This window comes from Capra hircus, chromosome 12 (genome assembly GCF_001704415.2).
Source record: "Capra hircus breed San Clemente chromosome 12, ASM170441v1, whole genome shotgun sequence".
Taxonomy (NCBI): domain Eukaryota; kingdom Metazoa; phylum Chordata; class Mammalia; order Artiodactyla; family Bovidae; genus Capra; species Capra hircus.
Genome location: NC_030819.1, coordinates 68,655,515 through 68,674,955, shown reverse-complemented (window position 1 = coordinate 68,674,955; position 19,441 = coordinate 68,655,515). Strand labels below are relative to the sequence as shown.

At 41.3% G+C, this 19,441-nt stretch overlaps 1 protein-coding gene across 1 annotated transcript; it reads right to left on the bottom strand.

The window, feature by feature from the left end:
- On the bottom strand, positions 4,721-19,236 carry MED4 (mediator complex subunit 4). Its single transcript, XM_018056752.1, has 7 exons — positions 19,052-19,236; positions 12,950-13,016; positions 10,916-11,086; positions 9,501-9,558; positions 8,610-8,696; positions 7,417-7,548; positions 4,721-5,403 (listed from the first exon to the last, which is right to left on the bottom strand). The coding sequence occupies exons 1-7, from the start codon at positions 19,174-19,176 to the stop codon at positions 5,231-5,233; spliced, it is 813 nt and encodes a 270-aa protein (XP_017912241.1). The 5' UTR covers positions 19,177-19,236; the 3' UTR covers positions 4,721-5,230.

Here is a 19,441-nt window from a genome sequence, read left to right as displayed (position 1 = left end):
AGTTTGTTTGTTGTTTGTTTTTTTTTAATGAAGTATAGTTGTTTACAATGTAGTGTTAGTTTCAGGTATATACCAAAGTGATTTAGATATGTATCGATGCACACACATTTTCAGATTCTTTTCCATTACAGATTGTTTTAAGATAAATATAGTTCCATGTATTATACAGTATGTCCTTATTGTTTATCTGTTTTATACACATACAGTGTGTATTTGTTAATCCCAAGCTCCTAATTTGTCCCTCCCCATCTCCTTTCCCTTCTGGTAATCATGCCTTTTCCCTGCATCTGTGACTCTGTTTTGTAAGTAAGTTCCTTTGTGCCATTTGTTTATAGAGTCCACGCATTAGTGGTACCGTGATGTTTGTCTTTCTCTGACTGACTGTGGCCCCCCACGTTGCTGCAGGCGGCATTAGTTCATTGTTTTTGTGGCTGAGTGATCCTCCATTGTATGTGTGAGCCACCTCTATCCATTCATCTGTTCATGGATGCTTAGGTCGTTTCCACATCTCAGCTATTGTAAATAGTGCTGCTATGAACATTGGGGTGTGTGAACTTTTTCAAATTCCTTTCATCTTTTCTGAGTATCTGCCCAGAAGAGGGATTTCTGGATCATATGGCATCTTTTTTAGTTTTTTCTAAGGAACCTCCTTACTGGCCTCTTCAGTGGTTGCACAGTGTACATTCCCACCAACAGTGTGGTAGGGCTCCGCTGCCTTCCCCACCCTCCTCAGCATTTATCACTTGTAGACTTTTCGATGATAACCGTTTGGACTGGTACGAAGTAGTACCTCATCATAGTTTTGATTTGTGATATTGAGCATCTTTTCTTATGGCTCTTGGCCACCTGTATGTCTTTGGAGAAATGATATTTAGGTCTTCTCACTTTTATGATATTTTTTTAATGTTGAGCTGCATGTCAGTTGCATAATTTGCAGATATTCTCTCCCATTCTGTAGGTTGTCATTTTGTTGTGTTTACGGTTTCCCTTACTGTGCAAAAGCTTACAAGTTTGACTAAGTCCCATTTGTTTATTTTTGCTTTTATTTCTTTGGCCTTGGTTGGGAAACTGACCTAAGAAAACATTGGTACAATTTTATGTCAGAGTTTTGCCTGTGTTCTTTTCTAGAAGTTTTATAATGTCACGTCTTATTGAAGTCTTTAAGCCATTTAGAGTTTATTTTTGTGTTTAGTAAAAGGGAGTGTTCTGACTTCATTGATTTTCATGCAATTTTCAAACTTTTCCAGCACCACTTGCTGAAGAGACTGTCTTCTCTGCATTTTTAATCTCCTTTGTCAAAGATCAACTGGTGTGGGTTTATTTCTGGGCTCTCTATCCTGTTCCATTGATCCAGATGTGTGTTTTTGTTATTAGTATCAGCTTTTAGTATTAGTATTAGCTCTTTTGATACTCTAGTGTTGTCAGAAGTCTGGGAGGGTTATACCTCCAGCTTTGCTTTTTCCTTAGAATTGCTTTGGCAATTCTGGGTTTTCTGTGGCTCCATATACATTTCAGGATCATTTTTTTCTGAGTCTGTGAAAAATATTTGGGTAATTTGATAGACATTGCATTAAATATGTAGATTTGCTTTGGGTAATATGGCCACATTAATAATATTCTTCCAGTCTGGGAGTGTGGGATAGCTTTACATTGTTTAAATCATCTTCAGTTTCCTTTATCAATGTTTTATAGTTGTCAGCATATAAGTCTTTCTCCTCCTTGCTCAGGTTTATTCCTAAGTTTTTTTGTTTTGTTTTTTTAATGTGATTTTAAAAGGGATTATTTTTCACTTTCTCTTTGTGATACAACAGATTTATGTAATTAATTTTGTAATTAACCTTGCTAAATTCACTGATCAGTTCTAATATTTTTTGTTTAATGACAACCCACTGCAGTATTCTTGCCTGGGAAACCCCATGGACAGAGCCTGGCAGGCTGCAGCCATGGGGTCGCAAAGAGTTGGTCATGCCTGAGCACGCACATATGCACCTTACTAACTTTATCAGTTTGAGTGATTTTTTTTTTTTTTAATCTTTAGGTCCTCAGTAATTTTTAACAGTGTAATAAGATTCAAAACCAAAGTTTGAGAACTGCTGAATTAGACCATAAACTCATCTTTTTTCATCATGAACCCATTTCTATAAAATCCCTTGCTTCTCCTAGAGCTGGTTATATTTGAATTTTGCCCTTTCAGAAGACTCGAGTACTGTTGTAATACATGCTACAAAAGAATCTTTCTCCAATGAATGAAGATCATTTTTAAAGTTGTATTAATTGCTTCCTTTTTCTAAATTATATGTGCACATTGTCAAGTTTACCATTTACAAATCTCATTTTCTGTTTTGACAACTTGTTTTAGAGTGAGCTCAAGTAAAATTAGTGTATGTTCCTTGAACTAATGAATTTCAGTTTTTCCTACTCCTGTTTGATTATTCACATCCTTCTTTTGCCTGCTCATTAGTTTTACTCCCTTCAACTGACTTAACCCCTTTCTGTCCCTGAAAGTGGAGTGAAAGTGTTAGTTGCTCAGTCGTGTCTGACTCTTTGCCACTCCATGGACTGCAGCCCACCAGACTCCTCTGTCCATGAATTCTCCAGGCAGGAATACTGGAGTGGGTTGCCATGCCCTTCTTCAGGGTACGTTCCCAATCCAGGGACCAAACTTGGGTCTCCCACATTGCAGGCAGATTCTTTACTGTCTGAGCCACCAGGGAAGCCTCCTCCTTGAATGGCAGATATGGGAGGCTTGATAAGAACCCAGGCACGCCTTGTGGATGAAACTCCTCAATAACTTAATCCCAAGTATAGTTGATTGGGAATTCATTGATATATATCTTTATGCTAGCTAGTACTTATATAAACAGGTGTTTTATAGTTTCAGAAACTTACATAAACTACAAGTTTCTTCCGTTATCTCCTTTAAAAAATTTTTAGACTTAAAAACATTTTTAATTTTTAAATTAATTAGGAGCTTGTGAGGTTTTCCATTTGTTTTAAACTCACCAAACTAGACATGAGGGTTTACTTCAATGGAAAGAGAAAAACCAATCTGGGCTCTTTATTTATAGCGAAAAGTAAAAAGGTAGAGGGGGATTGTACTTTCTCAGCATCTGACGTGTGCAGTGGCATCCAGTAGTCACTCTAAATAATTTCTCTAAAAGAGCGAATGGCCAGAATAGAGCTCTTGAGTAAGCAGTTAATTCTCAAATGGTTGAGAATTGCTTTTAATAGAAAAAACTAATAACTGACTACTAGCGATATTCTCCTAAAATGAAATGCCTATACCTCACTCTGCCAGGATGCTGGCAAGTCTGAAACAGCTCTTCATGTGTTTGTTATATCAAGCCCCAAGGTGTCCTCTATCCCAGGCAAGTCCTCCTACACTGATCGTTGAAACGTCTGAGGGACATAAACGAGAGCTGTTTCTGTAAGTGTAGAGAGGAGCTAAAGTCTGAAATAGAGACGCCCTGAAGGTTAAAGACCTGTACAAAAGCCAAAACCAGGCGGGAGAGTGGAAATCCAATCATCAGTTTAACAGGACTAATGATGACAAGTTCCTGTGTTGAGGAAATTGCTAAATAATGTGTGTATGTATGAAATGTGCCTAAAATGAAGGTTTAATATGCGTAATTTATAAGATGCCTCTTCAGTTCTTGCTGGGGGTTTATTCTATAATATTCAGTATTTAAGTCCTGCTAACTTTCTAGAATATTTTTTGAAGACCCAAGTTCTGAGGTAACTTTAGACCTAAGGGTTTTGGGTGAGAGGTTGTAGAGCTGTACAGATAAACACCAAATGAGCATGTACACAGCAGTTTGATTTGAGGTACACATGGAATTCCCTTTTATTTTCCAATCCACTGGTCCACCAACACTCAGAATCTAGGTATTCCCTGAGTCCTGTTTTTCCATTTTGGTTTATTTTTTTGTTGTGTTGTGTTGGTTTATAAGTGAAAGCCCCTCAAGGGAAAAGGTGCAAGATTCTTGGGGTGTGAAGGGCTTTAGGGCCCCAGTACTTAGATTTGGATGTGAAGGCTTCACACAGATGCTGTTTCAGCAGGTTAAGAAGCAGATCCTCAATCTGCCTTCTAACAGCACCCAAGTGATTTTCATACACTTGGCTTGTGGCCACACTGAGAAATACCACTTTGGAGATAAAGTGTAACTAGTTATGTTTGTTGTCCTCTGCACAAATTTAACATCGGTAATATGGGCTGGTTTTTTTTTTTTTTACAAAATGTATATAGTGTGCCTTTTTTTTTTTAAGAGAAGAGTCTACACCAGGAAAAAGAGTAAACGATGCAGTACTGTCTAAAACTGACAAATCAAAATGTAGCTGTATAAGCGTATTATTTAAACAAGAAGGTTAACCACCAGAAAAAAATTAACAGTGATTCTAGGAGCTGCAGTAAGAGGGAAGGTGAAGCCTGAGACTGTCTTCCCTTCTAAAACCCTTCCTACAATTTATGTTTGTTATGACATTTCTATGGTAAGTTGTCAGAAAAAACACCTACTTCATTTTGTTTCTTCTAAGAAGGGTAGTCTATGCCTTTGAGAAACCTAAACCAAATTTGGGATTCCTAGTTCAGGTGTATATGCGCTGCATCATATTTGCTCATCTTCCGGATTCTAAAGTATGGACGAAACGCAACTGGATTTACAGACCTATCTTACCTACACTGGAAGTGCATTTAAAAAATTTTAAAAACATACAAGAATACAACAAGAATAAGTTTATTTACAAAAAATACAATAATTATAAAGTATAAACTGAGATGATTTCTCCTCTTCCTGTGACAGAAAGTAACAGCCTTTACTTTCAAATGAAGGTTTCTGGTATACAGTGCACACTGAGTGACGTGCTGCTCTCGTTTATGCTTTTCTAAATAATTCCAGGAGGCCTATTAGTGATATGCACATGGGTCATTCCCCTCAAATCTTATTTCCAGTGCTATGCACAAGTCCAACACAACTGGAACAGAACAAGGTAAGACAGCATTGAACTGAAAAAGCTGTACCCCAACAGTAAAGTGTGATTTTTCTTAAAGTATTAACCTAGTGCTTTAGAACTGCAACCATACTTTTGGGCTTTAAAAAGAAAGTCCACTATGATTTTTAATGGCAGAACAATTCCACTACAGCCAACATCACCCGGCTAGCTTTCCACGTCTGCCATTTAAGAAACAGATTTCTATAGTATTCAATTCTGTATGCTTTTTGTCTTACGGCCTCTAATCAGAGTCACTGCTGCTGCTTGAGGAGTCCGTTGACATAACCTCTACATCGTCCTCGTTTTCTTTGTTGTGCCCTGGAGGTTCCAGCAGGAAGTCGTGACTGTGGTTGGGTGGGAGCATGCTCATGGCCATTTCACTTGCCTGCCATGGGTACTGAGGAGCAAGGACATCTGGAGAGAGACGCACACAGGAGGACAGTGCAACTAGCAATTCATTCACTCCTTACTCTTTCCTTCATGCAGACACTTCGAAAAGTTTTTTAAAGGTAAAAAATCAAAATATACAGTTGGCCAAATTAATGATCAAACTTATCGAGGAAAAATGTGATGTTTTAGTAACTAGAACCTATGATTTATTTTTTAAAATCATACTTTCCTACAGTCACTATTCAAGATGGTCACAATTTCAAATCAAATGTCTCATCTATATATGTATTAGGTCATGTATAGTACCTTCTATACACACATTATGAATAGCTAATGTGTACTATACTAGGCATTCCAGTTTAAGCTGCCTCTAAGCCTGCACTCTTCTCCCTGGACCCTAAACACGGTTCTCTGCCAGCAGCGACAGTGCTCAGCTCTGCCCGTAGAGGGCGCCGCAGGGGCTCCACAGGTGGCGGCGGTGGTGTAGTCACCAAGTTGTGTCTCCAACTCTTGCGACCCCATGACTGTAGGCCACCAGGCTCCTCTGTCCATGGGATTCTCCAGGCAAGAATATTGGAGTGGGTTGCCAATTTTCTTCTCCAGGGGATCTTCCCAACCCAGGAATCGAACCCAGGTCTGCACTGCAGGCAGACGCTACTGACTAAGCTATGAGGGACACCCATAAGAGGAAAAGGCTTCTTCCCCTACTGGGGCCTGCATTCCCTCCTGTGGTGCCTGGCTGGCGTGCAGGATGTCAGTGGCATCCCAGCTGGGTGGGATGGTGTACTTTCAGCCTTCTGCCGGGACTGTACTGACATGATATGGTACAATCACAGTGAGAAAAATGAGGTGATACTAAGGGAAACTAATGCACAGTGAACTCCCAGTTTGTCTTAGCTAACAATGTTCACAAAAGCATTTTTAGTAACACAGGGACAGCCTGACAACGAAACGTTAAACATTAAAAAAGCATTATCTAGAGTACATTTTTAGCAATGTAAAAAATACAGGGTGGGCTTCCCAGTGGCTAGGACTGCCTGCCAATGCCAGTAACGAGGGTTCAATCCCCAGTCCAGGAACTGGGACTACACATGTTGCAGGGCAGCTGGGCCCGTGCGGCACAACTACTGAGGCTGCTCTGCAACCAGAGAAGCCACCTCAATGGGAAGTCGGCGGGCCGTAACTAAAGCCAGCCCATGAACCGCAACAAAGACCCAGTGGAGCTGAATAAATGAATAAATTTAAAATAGGTATTTTTAAAAATACATGGAAAATCATGAGATGTGTAAAATATTAAGTGACTGCCCAAAAATAGTAATTTTTTTCCTATCTTATGCCTTTTAGAAAACTTTTTTAAAAAGTTCTACCAGATGAAAACAAGTAGACTTCTATGTGAAACCTGAGGTGGGCTGAAGAGTTCAGAATGAGCTCTCATAAAAAACATATTTAGCTACTAAAAAGTCCATTAGGAGCTTTGTTATTCACTTAATTTGGGCGGTTTTAACAAGTATGTTCATGTGGTATCCTTTAAACTGAATATATCTTACTCTGTTTATAAAGTATGGCTCATTAAAAAAAAAACTAAGTCTGGAGCTTAAGTTAATGAGAGGCCTGAGGAAAATGGCACAATATCACTTCATTCCAATTTCATGGGGCTTCCCTTCTGGCTCAGCTGGTAAAGAATCCACCTGCAATGCAGGAGACCCAGGTTCAATCCATGGGTTGGGAAGATCCCCTGGAGAAGGGCATGGCAACTCACTCTGGCCTGGAGAATTCATGGACTCTAGTCTGTGGGGTCGCAGAGTTGGACACGCCTAAGTGACTTTCACATCACATAGATTCTAATTTCATACCCTCCATCTAGACGGTCTTAAATGAGAAGAAGCAGAGCGCAGGACAAACTGGTAAAGTTAACTCTAGCAACTAAAACAAGATGGGTCCAGACCCTCAAACCCGTTCAACAGCCAGACCTTTGTCTTCATCATCATCTCTGAAAAAAAGCCTTTATCTGGAAGTACTATTCTGATTAACACATACCGGGCAGTCTGCCGGCTGCAAGTGCGTCCCCTGGGAGATGACCATTTACTCCATTAGTGGAAGGATTGTTCATCTGACCTAGTAATCCACTTCTCATCTCCAAGTCAGTTGGGTATGGTCTCCGTGGGTCCCCTAAAAAATACAGCCTGCTTTTAATTCAATCACATATGGAAATATGCTTAAATACCTTATTTGAAATATTGATTTTCCTTGGTTCACTTTGAAAAACTTAAGCCACATTTTAAATTTTAGAATATTAAAGCCATCAATTGCTATTAAGAACATGTTAAAATTTTAATTATATGTATTTTTATACCTTCTTTACATCTTCACTAGATGAAAATTGTCATTTCAGCAACCATTTCAAATGACAAAATTATAATCCTGATTCCTCTAAATTAAAACCTTTTCCTAATCAACCTCTTTAATCATGTCATTCAAAGACTAATTCCTGGGGACTTCCCTGGTAGTGCACTGATTAAGACTCTGAGCTTTCACTGCAGGGCCCTGAGGTTCGATCCCTGGTCAGGGAAGTAAGAAGCCACATGCCACACAGGGCAGCAAAAAAGACTAATTCCTGTAACTTTCAGGTGGAGAATCAGAAGCCAATGATGTTTGTTTCCAAACATGAAGGCACACTCTTTAGTTCTGGGTTGATGAAAAGTTGGCCAGATTTGAACCAATACTGGGGTATTTTCTCACCAACTCTAAATTATTTACCCTCCAAAACTGCAGCTACTCTTAATGTTTCAAGGTATGGCAAAATACCACTGTTAGGAGTGACCAAAAATAACTACTTCCCATCCTCCCGAAAGGCTGGAGCTCTACCTGAGGTCTCTGGCTTGTAAGTGTTTTATCTGCCAATACATGCTGCAGTTTCTCTCTCTACTGTTCCTGAGTTACTCCAGCTCTCTGCAGCCCTGCGCACCTGCTGCCTGGTGTCCAGTGCTTCATCTTTATACCCTGTCTGTCTCTCAGGCTGGAGCCCTTGTGGAAATCCCTTGAAAAAGTTGGCTCCTGGCCAGCCAGGGGTTTCCAGGTATATAAATAATACAGCTTTAGAATCATCACATCTTACCTTGTATTTTAAAATATATGCATTCTATATTTAAATCTTTTTTCCTATTTTTATGTATAGTTACCTAAGAATTTTCAAAACCACATATATCTAGTAAAAAGGGAATCACTTTTACCTGGGACCCAGGTCAGTGGGGCACACACAGCATTACTTGCACTAATCCTATGTGCATACTTAATTATTTCTTCAGAGGAAATAGCACCTAAGAGAGTGGAGAGGAGAGTTTAACATTTGAGTCTACTAACATGCAAGTTTATCAGTGCGCAGGTCACAGTTACGCTCCATACTTCTATTCATTTGGTTACAAAAGTGCACATAAGTAGCAATCTGTATAGCATGACCTGGTTTTACGCATTATTATTATCACATATGTGTTACACACAGAAGAATCTGGAAGCACACACATCAAACATTAACAGCAGTTAATCTAAAATAGGAAAAGAGGGAATTTAGATGTAAATCGTACCTATATATCATGAAAAGCAAACCACCAAGGTTTTCATTGCAATTCTGACTTTTAGTATCCAAACTAAAAGATCCAAAATGGAAGCCTTTTAAAGAGAAAAGCAGGACAGGACAAGAAGGCAGACTGAGCGTCTCCCAGCACCTCTAAACGGGCGCACACCCCAAGGGCTTACTCAGCTCTGACCTCATGGTGCTCTGGCCCTACTCGAGTTGTCCACTGCATGCCTCTCTCACCATCCCGTCTTTCAAGGTCCACCTCAAATCACATTGCTTCCAGCCCATATTCTGGTCTCCCAACAATGTAAAAACCCCATTGTCTTTATTACACATTTAAGTAATAGCCATAACTTCTTCATCTCATTTTGTAACCTGCAAAAGGACGTGACACCTCCCTAACAATGCCCGGCACAGGGCTGTAACATGGCAGACATTTCACAATGGAAATTCACTGGAAACTTTTTAACAGCATGACGTGATTACCATTAATACTCTCATCAGTTTCTTGAAACCAAAAGTCATTTAATGTTCCCACATTACTAACCTTTCCTTGCTTTTTCTATTGACTTGAGTTTTTCTTTTGCTTGGTAAACAGCTGTTGCCTAATTTAAACAACATTTTAAAAAGAAATACAGGTTATTCAGAACTATACCAAGTCCAGTTTTTGGCCTAATTCACAAAACCATTTATCCCATAGAAACAATATATAAAACCTGGAAATCCCCACAATTTATTTGTAATATTCTGAAATACCACTTGGGTATCATTTACATCAGCTATAATCAATGAGAAAAAACCATTATTTATGTATTTATGAATTAGCCTCCATTCACAAATTAGTTGTTAGAAACAAAACATAAATTGGATTGTTCGCTACCATTTTTGCTTTATGTCTTCTATCATAAGAATGTAGAAAACAGACCAGGTACTACTCCCAAAACAATCCTTACATCTGGTTCAAGGATAAAATACCACAACTATTTTTTTTCTAGTTTACAAGATAGGTGTGTGGATTGAGAATGTCATTCATTTATACATTATCAATGCATAATGACTATTACAATGAACTCCTCACGTACCCACCCTGGGCAAAGACAAACAGGGTAGAATGAAGCTAACCCTAACATATGCATCCTCAGCGATAACACAGTGGGTAAAAGTAGGCAGGCAGAGAGATCTAGGTTTAAGTTCCATCTCTCTATTTTACCTTCTTGGTATTCATTTAAAGTCATGGTTTCATCTGTAAAAATAGAAAAACGGTACTGACCTCATAAAATTGTCAAGATTAAGCTAATACACTAGTGCACCAGGGTGCACTGGTAAGACTGTTAGTTGCCATTATCTAACTCATAAGGTTTATTCTTTTTCTAGCCCTCATGTTCACTGTCTTTAGAGAAGAGCCTGCAAAGTCTGGTCCAAATGAGAATCAAATTCAGCTCTTCCTGCAGTACCACCACGTAACAATTATGTTGGTCAGCGTTGAGAGAAATAATTGAACAAATTGTCTCTCTGAAATAGTAGAACAAGAAAAACTAAGAGTCCTTGACATATCCAAATCCCACCTCATTTAAGATGGAAGATGACATAAATTAATGTAAATTTTAATCAGTTTATAAAAGTGGTATATATTTTTACTGATTGCAAAATTTCTAAAACTGAAGATTTAGAAAAAACATTGAGGACAGGATAAAAATAAAATGTCATACTTCTGTGAATTCAATCTTGTAAAATCTTTAAATAATGAAAATATGGTTCTAAAGAAATGCAGAGTATCTGAAAACAATAGTTAAAAGTGAATGACATGGTGCTTCATCTAATGAAAGTGACAAGTTCGGTTAGATTTTAGACCTGGAAATTCAAGTTTTCTGCCACTTCAAAATGCTGAAAATAGGTTTATTTTTTGTAAACAGAGTAAATAATAGCCCTTTTTACATTAAGAACCAGCCTCTATCAGCTTACCAGTATCTGTTCTGCTTCCTTTAGCTGTTTTTGTAGTTGCTGAATATCACTGTCTCTCTTTTCTACTTCTTTTTCTAAAACTTGCATTTCATGATGGATTTTTCCCTGATTAAGTGCCAATTTCATTAGTTCCTGAAATTCCCCATCTCTGTGAATTAACAACTCCAGGACCTGTGAGGTAATAGTTGGTTAAAACAGACAACAGAATACTGAAGAACTACATTTCCAATGAAACAAAGAAGCCACAGGTGAACTGGATAGTCCTCAAAATTTTAACACCTTCAAAGTATTATTTTTCTAATCATTATTAGAAATAAAAATAGCCTATCTATGATTATTTTAGAAAAGAGATTAATCAAGATTTCCTACTTTTTCTAATTATATGCTATTCTTTCATACAAAAGAAATCTTTCAGAACTAGCAATATGCCAAAATGAGCAGGCTTAATTCATTTCTCAGGGAAGGCAAAATTTATTTGAGATGATTTTAGTTGATAGCCCTGGCAATCCACTCCAGTATTCTTGCCTGGAAAATCCCATGGACAGAGGAGCCTAGCAGGTTGTCCATGGGGTTGCAAGAGTCAGACACGACTGAGCAACTAAGCATGTATGTATGTATGTATGTTAACACCGGGAACTGAACAGACATTTCTCCAAAGATACACAAATGAACAAAATCAGAAGAAAAGGCACCCAATATCACTAATCATCAAGGAAATGCAAATCAAAATCACGACTGGGTATTACCTTGCAGGTATTACCAGCTAGGTGCTATCATCAGAAAAACAAAAGATAAGTGTTGGCAACAATGTGGAGAAAGAGGAACCCTTAGTACACTGTTGGCAGGGATCTACATTAGTGCAGCTGCTGCGGAAAACATTCCACGAAGTGTGGAGGATACTTAAAAAGTCAAAAAAACACACACCACCATATGATCCAGCAGCTCTATCTCTGGGTATTTATCCAAAAGAAATGAAATCACTACTTGCAAAGAGATGTCCACACTCGCATGTTCACTGCAGCATGATTCACAACAGCCAACGCATGGAGGTCATCCAAGTGTCCACGATGGATGGACGGAAAAAGAGTGAGGCCGACCTATACACATGCACACACACACAAGGGAGCATAATTCATCCACAAAAAGAAAACCTTGGCATCTGTGATAACATGGATGGACCTCACAGACCATCACATTAAAGGAAGCAAAGTCAGACAGAAAGACATGGTATCGTCTCAGTTACCCGAGGAATGCTAAAAAAGCCAAACACCAGGAAAAGAGCTCAGGCTGCTGGCTGCCAGAGGCCAGAAGGAAGGGAATAAAATGGGTGAAGGTGGTCAAAAGGCACAAACTTCCAGCTATCAGACAAGTAAATTCTGGAAATGTAACATACAGCATGGTGACTAATTAAGAATACAGCACCGTAGATCTGAAAGTTGCAAAGAGTACATCTCAGCAACATGAAGTTCTTAAAAAATGTGCAGAATGCGACATTTTTCCAAACACATACAAATTGCCAACAGGTACATGAAAAGGTGCCACCTCTGCCTTCCTTGCAATTTTCTTAAAGTCTTATCATAAAAAAGACTTCCTAGGAAATCCAGTGATTAAGACTCTGTACTCCCACTGCAGAAGGTGCAGGCTGGGTCCCTGCTCAGGGAACTAAGATCTCGCATGGTGACTAAACTTGTAGTCATTTTGCCCTTTGCACATATATCAAATCATCATGATATACATATTAAGCTAATCCAGTGTAATGCATTGAATATATTACTTATGTCCAATATTTATTAACATATTTATAATATATAAATATAAATAAAATACTAAATATATTAAATAATGTATTAAATATAATTATATGTCAACTATATCTCAATTACCTCTCACCTAAATGGTGCAAAAAAATCCACTTAAAAACTGCTATTAATAATTTAATAGTCTGATCTTCCTGTTCTCACAAAGTAAACATAAACAGGAAACTGAAGAAATGATGGAGATTTTTTGTTTTTAATTCAAAAAGAAACCACTTACCTGGTTTTCCTCTCCAGACTGTAGCAACTTTTGGTTTCTTGAAATTGCCAGCATTTCTATAAGTTCTCTATAAAACAAAAACAAAGTCTGCAAAGTAAACACAACAGAGGCTCTCTTATCTGACCTCCACCCAACTGATGTGCTGGACTGATGGTCCTCACAGCAAGCTGACTCAGAGCTACTGCCCCACAGGCCCTTTGACTGGACTTCAGCTCTCACCAGCACAGTGCATTCTCACCAAGACTCAGCTGTGTTCATTACCAGTCCCATTTATTCAAGTTTACTATTACTATAATTATATAAATCAATATGGAATATATAAACACAAATGAAGAATGACTATGAATAGGAAGAACTGTTTCTATAAAAACCTAAGCTTGGAAATACTCAACAGAGGTGTTACAAAGGAAATCTACTGAACCAAGAGAAGTCAAGTCATAAAAACTCAGCAAGAGCCTGCCCTAAGACTGCCTGATGAGTGGCCAACGGCTCATTTCACTTTAAAGAAACTGAAGGAGAAAACGCAGATGATGAATTATGGGTGGTCTATGCAAGAAAAGCTCCTACTCCACCAGTTCAGTTCACTTCAGTCGCTCAGTCGTGTCCGACTCTTTGCGACCCCATGAATCGCAGCACGCCAGGCCTCCCTGTCCATCACCAACTTCCGGAGTTCACTCAAACTCACGTCCATCGAGTTGGTGATGCCATCCAGCCATCTCATCCTCGGTCGTCCCCTTCTCCTCCTGCCCCCAGTCTCTCCCAGCATCAGAGTCTTTTCCAATGAGTCAACCCTTCGCATGAGGTGGCCAAAGTATTGGAGTTTCAGCTTTAGCATCATTCCTTCCAAAGAAATCCCAGGGCTGATCTCCTTCAGAATGGACTGGTGGGATCTCCTTGCACTCCAAGGGACTCTCAAGAGTCTTCTCCAACACCACAGTTCAAAAGCATCAATTCTTCGGTGCTCAGCCTTCTTCACAGTCCAATTCTCACATCCATACATGACCACAGGAAAAACCATAGCCTTGACTAGACAGACCTTAGTCAGCAAAGTAATGTCTCTGCTTTTCAATATGCTATCTAGGTTGGTCATAACTTTTCTTCCAAAGAGTAAGCGTCTTTTAATTTCATGGCTGCAGTCACTATCCACAGTGACTTTGGAGCCTCCCAAAAATAAAGTCTGACACTGTTTCCACTGTTTCTCCATCTATTTCCCATGAAGTGATGGGACCAGATGTCATGTTCTTAGTTTTCTGAATGTTGAGCTTTAAGCCAACTTTTTCACTCTCCTCTTTCATTTTCATCAAGAGGCTTTTGAGTTCCTCTTCACTTTCTGCCATAAGGGTGGTGTCATCTGCATATCTGAGGTTATTGATATTTCTCCCGGCAATCTGATTCCAGCTTGTGCTTCTTCCAGCCCAGCGTTTCTCATGATGTACTCTGCATAGAAGTTAAGTAAGTAGGGTCTACAAATCCAGCCCATCTGTGGTTTAGGTAAGTAGCTATTTTAGGAAGGCAGCCACAGCTCTTCACTTATATATTGCCAAAAGCTGCTTTCTCATGACAAAGGCAGAACAGAGCAGCTGTGACGGAGACCTTGTGGCCTGCACAGTTTTTAATCAACCAAACAGGTATCGACTAAGAGGGATTCTTACACATAATAAATCACATATTTCTAAAATGCTTCTTTGTTAAATATGTTAACTTTCCTATATGAAAAATAGTAGAATGACTGGGAGGAAATGTGCAGCAGGCATTTTCTATCTGTACATTAATTTCAAAATCGATGATAGATAGGACAATTCAGAACTTATCCAGGAAAGGACAGCTTCACAGTTAGCCACCTGACACTACTGGTCAGTCCAGGGTTGCACCTATTTATCGTCATCTTCCATTTTACCTTCATATTCCCACCACCCACCTTCCTCTCACTAGCCTCAGGCTATTTTAGTGGATGGTACCAACTGGACTCAGTATTCCCCACTACTACCTCCCTCCCATACACCATTACATAGGAATTAATTAAAGCTAATTAATGAAAAAAGTGGTTAAGGGGGTGAAAAGTCTTCATACATTCAAATATTTCTTGAGTGCCTATTATGGGTCAGGCACTTTCTAGATGATTTGGATTATAAAAGTGAATTAAATTCTAATACAGAAGTCAAGAAAATATATAAGTAAAACCAGAGTTGACAAGGATTAGGAAGAAAATTAAGTGGAGTGTTATACCAGGAAGTGTCAGGGAGGTAGTCTGGCTACTTACACTGTGTGGTCAGGGGAGGTTTCTCTACAGGGTTATCTTTGGAGTAAAGCATGAACTAAACAAGAGAAGCCAGCCAGCAGATGTGGGAGGAAAGAAAGCTTGTCAAAGACACAGCCAGTTCATCAGCACAAAGACAGGCTTGAGGAAGCGCACAGGAGGTGCCAGGGAGGGCACAGAGCAAGGATGCGAGGCGGCACCGTGTGGGGCAGGAGTCCCCAGCCCGGGGAGAACTCCGAGGTCACTACAAAACAGAAAGTAAAAGGCACAGTACGTGTAGTGCCCTCAAGTTATCCCGAAACCATACCCCTCTCCTTCCCCACCCTGTCCCTGGAAAAACTCTTCCACGAAACTGGTCCCTGGTGCCGCAAAGGCTGGCGCCTGCTGGTGCAGGGCCTTGTAGGTCAGTTTAAAGGATCAGTCTTTCACTCTGAGTGCAAAGAGAAGTTACTAAATTGTTTTAAACAGGAAAAGGACACGACCTGATTCATGTTTTTAGACAATTACTGAGCCCATCTGGAGACAAGACTGTAAGAGAGCTAGAGTGCAAATCAGGTTAGGTGGTCTTTGTAGGAACTCAGGCAACAGAATGACACTGGCTTTGACTAGGTCCTAGGCATGAGGATTTAGTCACGGAAATGGGGAAACCTGGACAGATTTAGGGTATATTTTGGAGGCAGAGCTGACAGGACTTGCTAAGATGACCAACTGTTTTAGCCCATTTCTGTACCCCATTAATGAGATGAAGAGAGTTGAGAACTCCTGGCCTAAACGCAAGCTGGCCTCTGGGGGCCGGGCTGGGGGTGGCTGCAGGGAGTATGGTGGGAGATGCAAAGAAAGGAAGTACACGGGGCTGACCAAGCACTCAGGCACGAACATCAGAGCGTGGATTCAAGTCCTCTACTCCTTTCTTCTTGCGCGACCTGGAAAAGATGCTGGGATTGTCTGTACTGTGGACCCCTCATCAGCCAAATGTAAGAAATCATAGCGCTGCCATATAGAGTGATTTTAAGGAGGCGATGTCCGTATGTATCCGAAGGACTTAAAACAGCACCCTGGCTGTTGGCTGGAATGTAAATTGACATAACCACTATGGAGAACAGTATCGAAGCTCCTAGGATCCTACATGTGTGTGTCAGTCGCTCAGTCGTGTCCGGCTCTTTGCGAACCCAGGGACTATAGCCCACTAGGCTCCTCTGTCCATGGGATTCTCCAGGCAAGAATACTGGAGTGGGTTGCCATGCCCTTCTCCAGGGGATCTTCCCAACCCAGGGATTGAACCCAGGTGCCCCACACTGCAGGCAGCATGATGCCAATATAATTTTCATCAGGAGTCAAAGTAACCAAAGAGAACGTAGGGTGGGAAACTGCGGCCAATGGCGTTGGACTGGAATTGTTATAATAAATCACAGATAGCCGTTTCAAGACCCTGGGGCCATAGGCAACTCCCTAAGGCTAAAAACAGGCCCTTAAAGGAAGAAAACAGGATTAAAAATTAGAACTATGCCTCAATATACACCTGAAATATGCAACAAGCATGCCAGTTCTTTTTGATACAAATTATTTGGATTTCCCTCCAATGGCTCAGATGGTAAAGAATCTGCCTGCATTGCAGGAGACCGGGTTTCGATCCCTGTGTCAGAAAGATCCAAATTAATAGGAATGAGAATTCGAAGGCAAATTATTATAGCCCTTAGTTGAAATCTTAACCAAATTCCAATTTAATAATCCATGACAAATAGTATACTGGAAATAGTAGTGAACTCAGAGTACAGGACACCACAGTTCTCATCTCAATTCAGCCACTAACTAGTCACACATCCTGAACCAGGATCATAGTAAATACCCAGCAAATGGGATGTTACATCCATAAACCTATCTTCTTTGAATCTCTACTTCATTTCTAATAGAGATCACTGGATTAAAAGATCCTACATGTCACAGGGCAACCAACCCCGTGTGCCACAACTACTGAGCCCATAAGCATGGAACTCACCATGCTTTGCACAAGAAACCACAGCAATTTGAAGCCTGTGAACCACAACTAGAGAGTGATCCCCACTCACCATAACTATTAATACAAATAAGTTAATTTTTTAATAAAACTACCATGTGATGCCGCAATCCCAGTCCTGGGCAAATATCCAGAGAAAACCATAATTCAAAACGATACATGCACCCCAGTGTTCACTGCAGCACTGCTGACAACTGCCAAGGAGCTGGAGGCCACCTAACTGTCCACTGACAGAGGAAAGGACAAAGAAAATGTGGCAACTGAATATTACTCAGCCGTAGAACAGAATGAAATAATGCCATCTATAGCAACAAGGATGGAACAAAATATTATCCTACTAGTTGGACAGAAAAAGATAAGTATCATATGATATCGCTTATATGTGGAATCTGAAAAAAAAAAAAAAGAAACAAATTAACTCATTCACAAAACAAAAACAGACTCAAGAAACAAATTTAGGGTTACCAAAGGGAGAAAGTGGGAAGGAGAGATAATCAGGAGGTTGGGATTAGCACATACATACTACTCCATATAAAACAAATCATCAACAAGGATCTACTGTACAGAATAAGGAGCTCTACTCTGTAATAACCTATATGGGAAAAGAATCTGAAAAAGAATAGATATGCAATTGGTAAAAAAAAATCTTGGTACTCTTCTAGAAGTTAAATCATTAAAGACACGTTGCCTGTAAGCTTAAATTATACAAAATGTCCCATCTCTGGGAAGCCTGCCTCCCAGGTAATGAGCATTAAGCTAAAATACCTTGTTTAACTCACAGGAAACATCCTGACCAGGCCCACCCCTGAAGGACTGCAGGGAGGAAGAAATTAACAATTCCCCTCCGGAAGCTGTGGGAAACATTTGATTTGCCTCCCCTTCTAGTATAAAAGAAGGCTGAATTCTAACTCAGGTGGCTCTTTAGGGCACAACTCTACCATCTTCTAGGTTTGCTGGCTTTCTGAATAAGGTCGCTATTCCTCTGCCCCAACAATTCTCTCTATTGGCCTGTCATGTGGCAAACAGTAGGAGCTAGGACTGGATAACTGATATATATACACACACACGTAACTGAATCACTCTGCTGTACACGCGTGTGTGTGTGTGTTAGTTGCTTAGTCGTGTCCGACTCTTTGCAACCCCACAGACTGTAGTCCACCAGGCTCCTCCATCCATGGAATTTTCCAGGCAAGAGTAGTGGAGTGGGTTGCCAGTTCCTTCTCCACTGTACATCTTGAACTAACACAATATCTGACTACACCGAGGACAGGCCTTGGGGAGGCTCCGCGCCACAATCACTGTTGACACAGACGTTCCTCTGGGTCAGTGGGCTCTCCCCCATGACACTAGGCTCCTCCTCGTAGTCGGCACCGAGTCTCACCCCTGGGGACCGTCTCCCAGCGCGCAGCACGCATGGGAGTTCCTTATACGTCTCTCGAGTGTCGGTGGACGAAGGGACCCACACCCGGCGACCTCTAACGTCCGCTAAGAATCCCATATTCTGCAGATGCAGGGTCACTGTCAGTATGAAGATGGACATGAGTCTGAGCAAGCTCCAGGGGATGGTGAAGGACGGGGAAGCCCGGCCTGCTGCAGTCTATGGGGTCGCCAAGAGTCGGACACGACTGAGCGACTGAACGATAACAACAAAGAGGGCTCTTGACCCCGAGTCCCTGAAGGTTGCAGACGGACTTCCACGGCGCTCGGGCACTGTCCCTCGGGGCGCAGCCCTCCCCTTCTAGCCCCGGGGAACCAGCCCAAGGCAGGCCGGGGGTTCCGACTCAGTCCTCCCGGCCCAGCCACAGCAAGGGCCTCGGGCCGACGGCCTCACCTCGACAAGACCTCCAGATCTTCCAGCGCTGACAGCAGCCGCTCTCGCGTGCTGTTACCGCCGGCCGCTCCTAAGCCGCCGCCCGGACGCTCCTTCTTCTCCTCGCCGCTCGACGCCGCCGCCATGGTGCCCACGGGCAGGCGTGCGCGCAGCTGCGCACTGGCGACGAGAGGCGGGCTCGCCCGGCGGAAGGAAGGATCGCCGAGGCGGGGAGGAGCGACGGGCCAGAGCGCCCCCTGCGCGCCTGGCGGTATGCTGAGGGCGCCAGCGCCCCCTGCTGGTTAGTGAGGTCTTCTCCTTCCAGCCCCGATTCAGTTCAGTTCAGTCGCTCAGTCGTGTCCGACTCGTTGCGACCCCATGGACTGCAGCACGCCAGGCCTCCCTGTCCAT

Bases quoted from the DNA above. Each gene is read 5' to 3' on its own strand.
- MED4 (XM_018056752.1), bottom strand. From the start codon at position 19,176: ATGGCGGCGGCGTCGAGCGGCGAGGAGAAGAAGGAGCGTCCGGGCGGC. The intron at 13,017-19,051 runs GTGAGGCCGTCG...TTTGTTTTATAG, and splicing joins GATCTGGAGGTCTTGTCGAG to AGAACTTATAGAAATGCTGG. The intron at 11,087-12,949 runs GTAAGTGGTTTC...ATTACCTCACAG, and splicing joins AGTCTGGAGAGGAAAACCAG to GTCCTGGAGTTGTTAATTCA.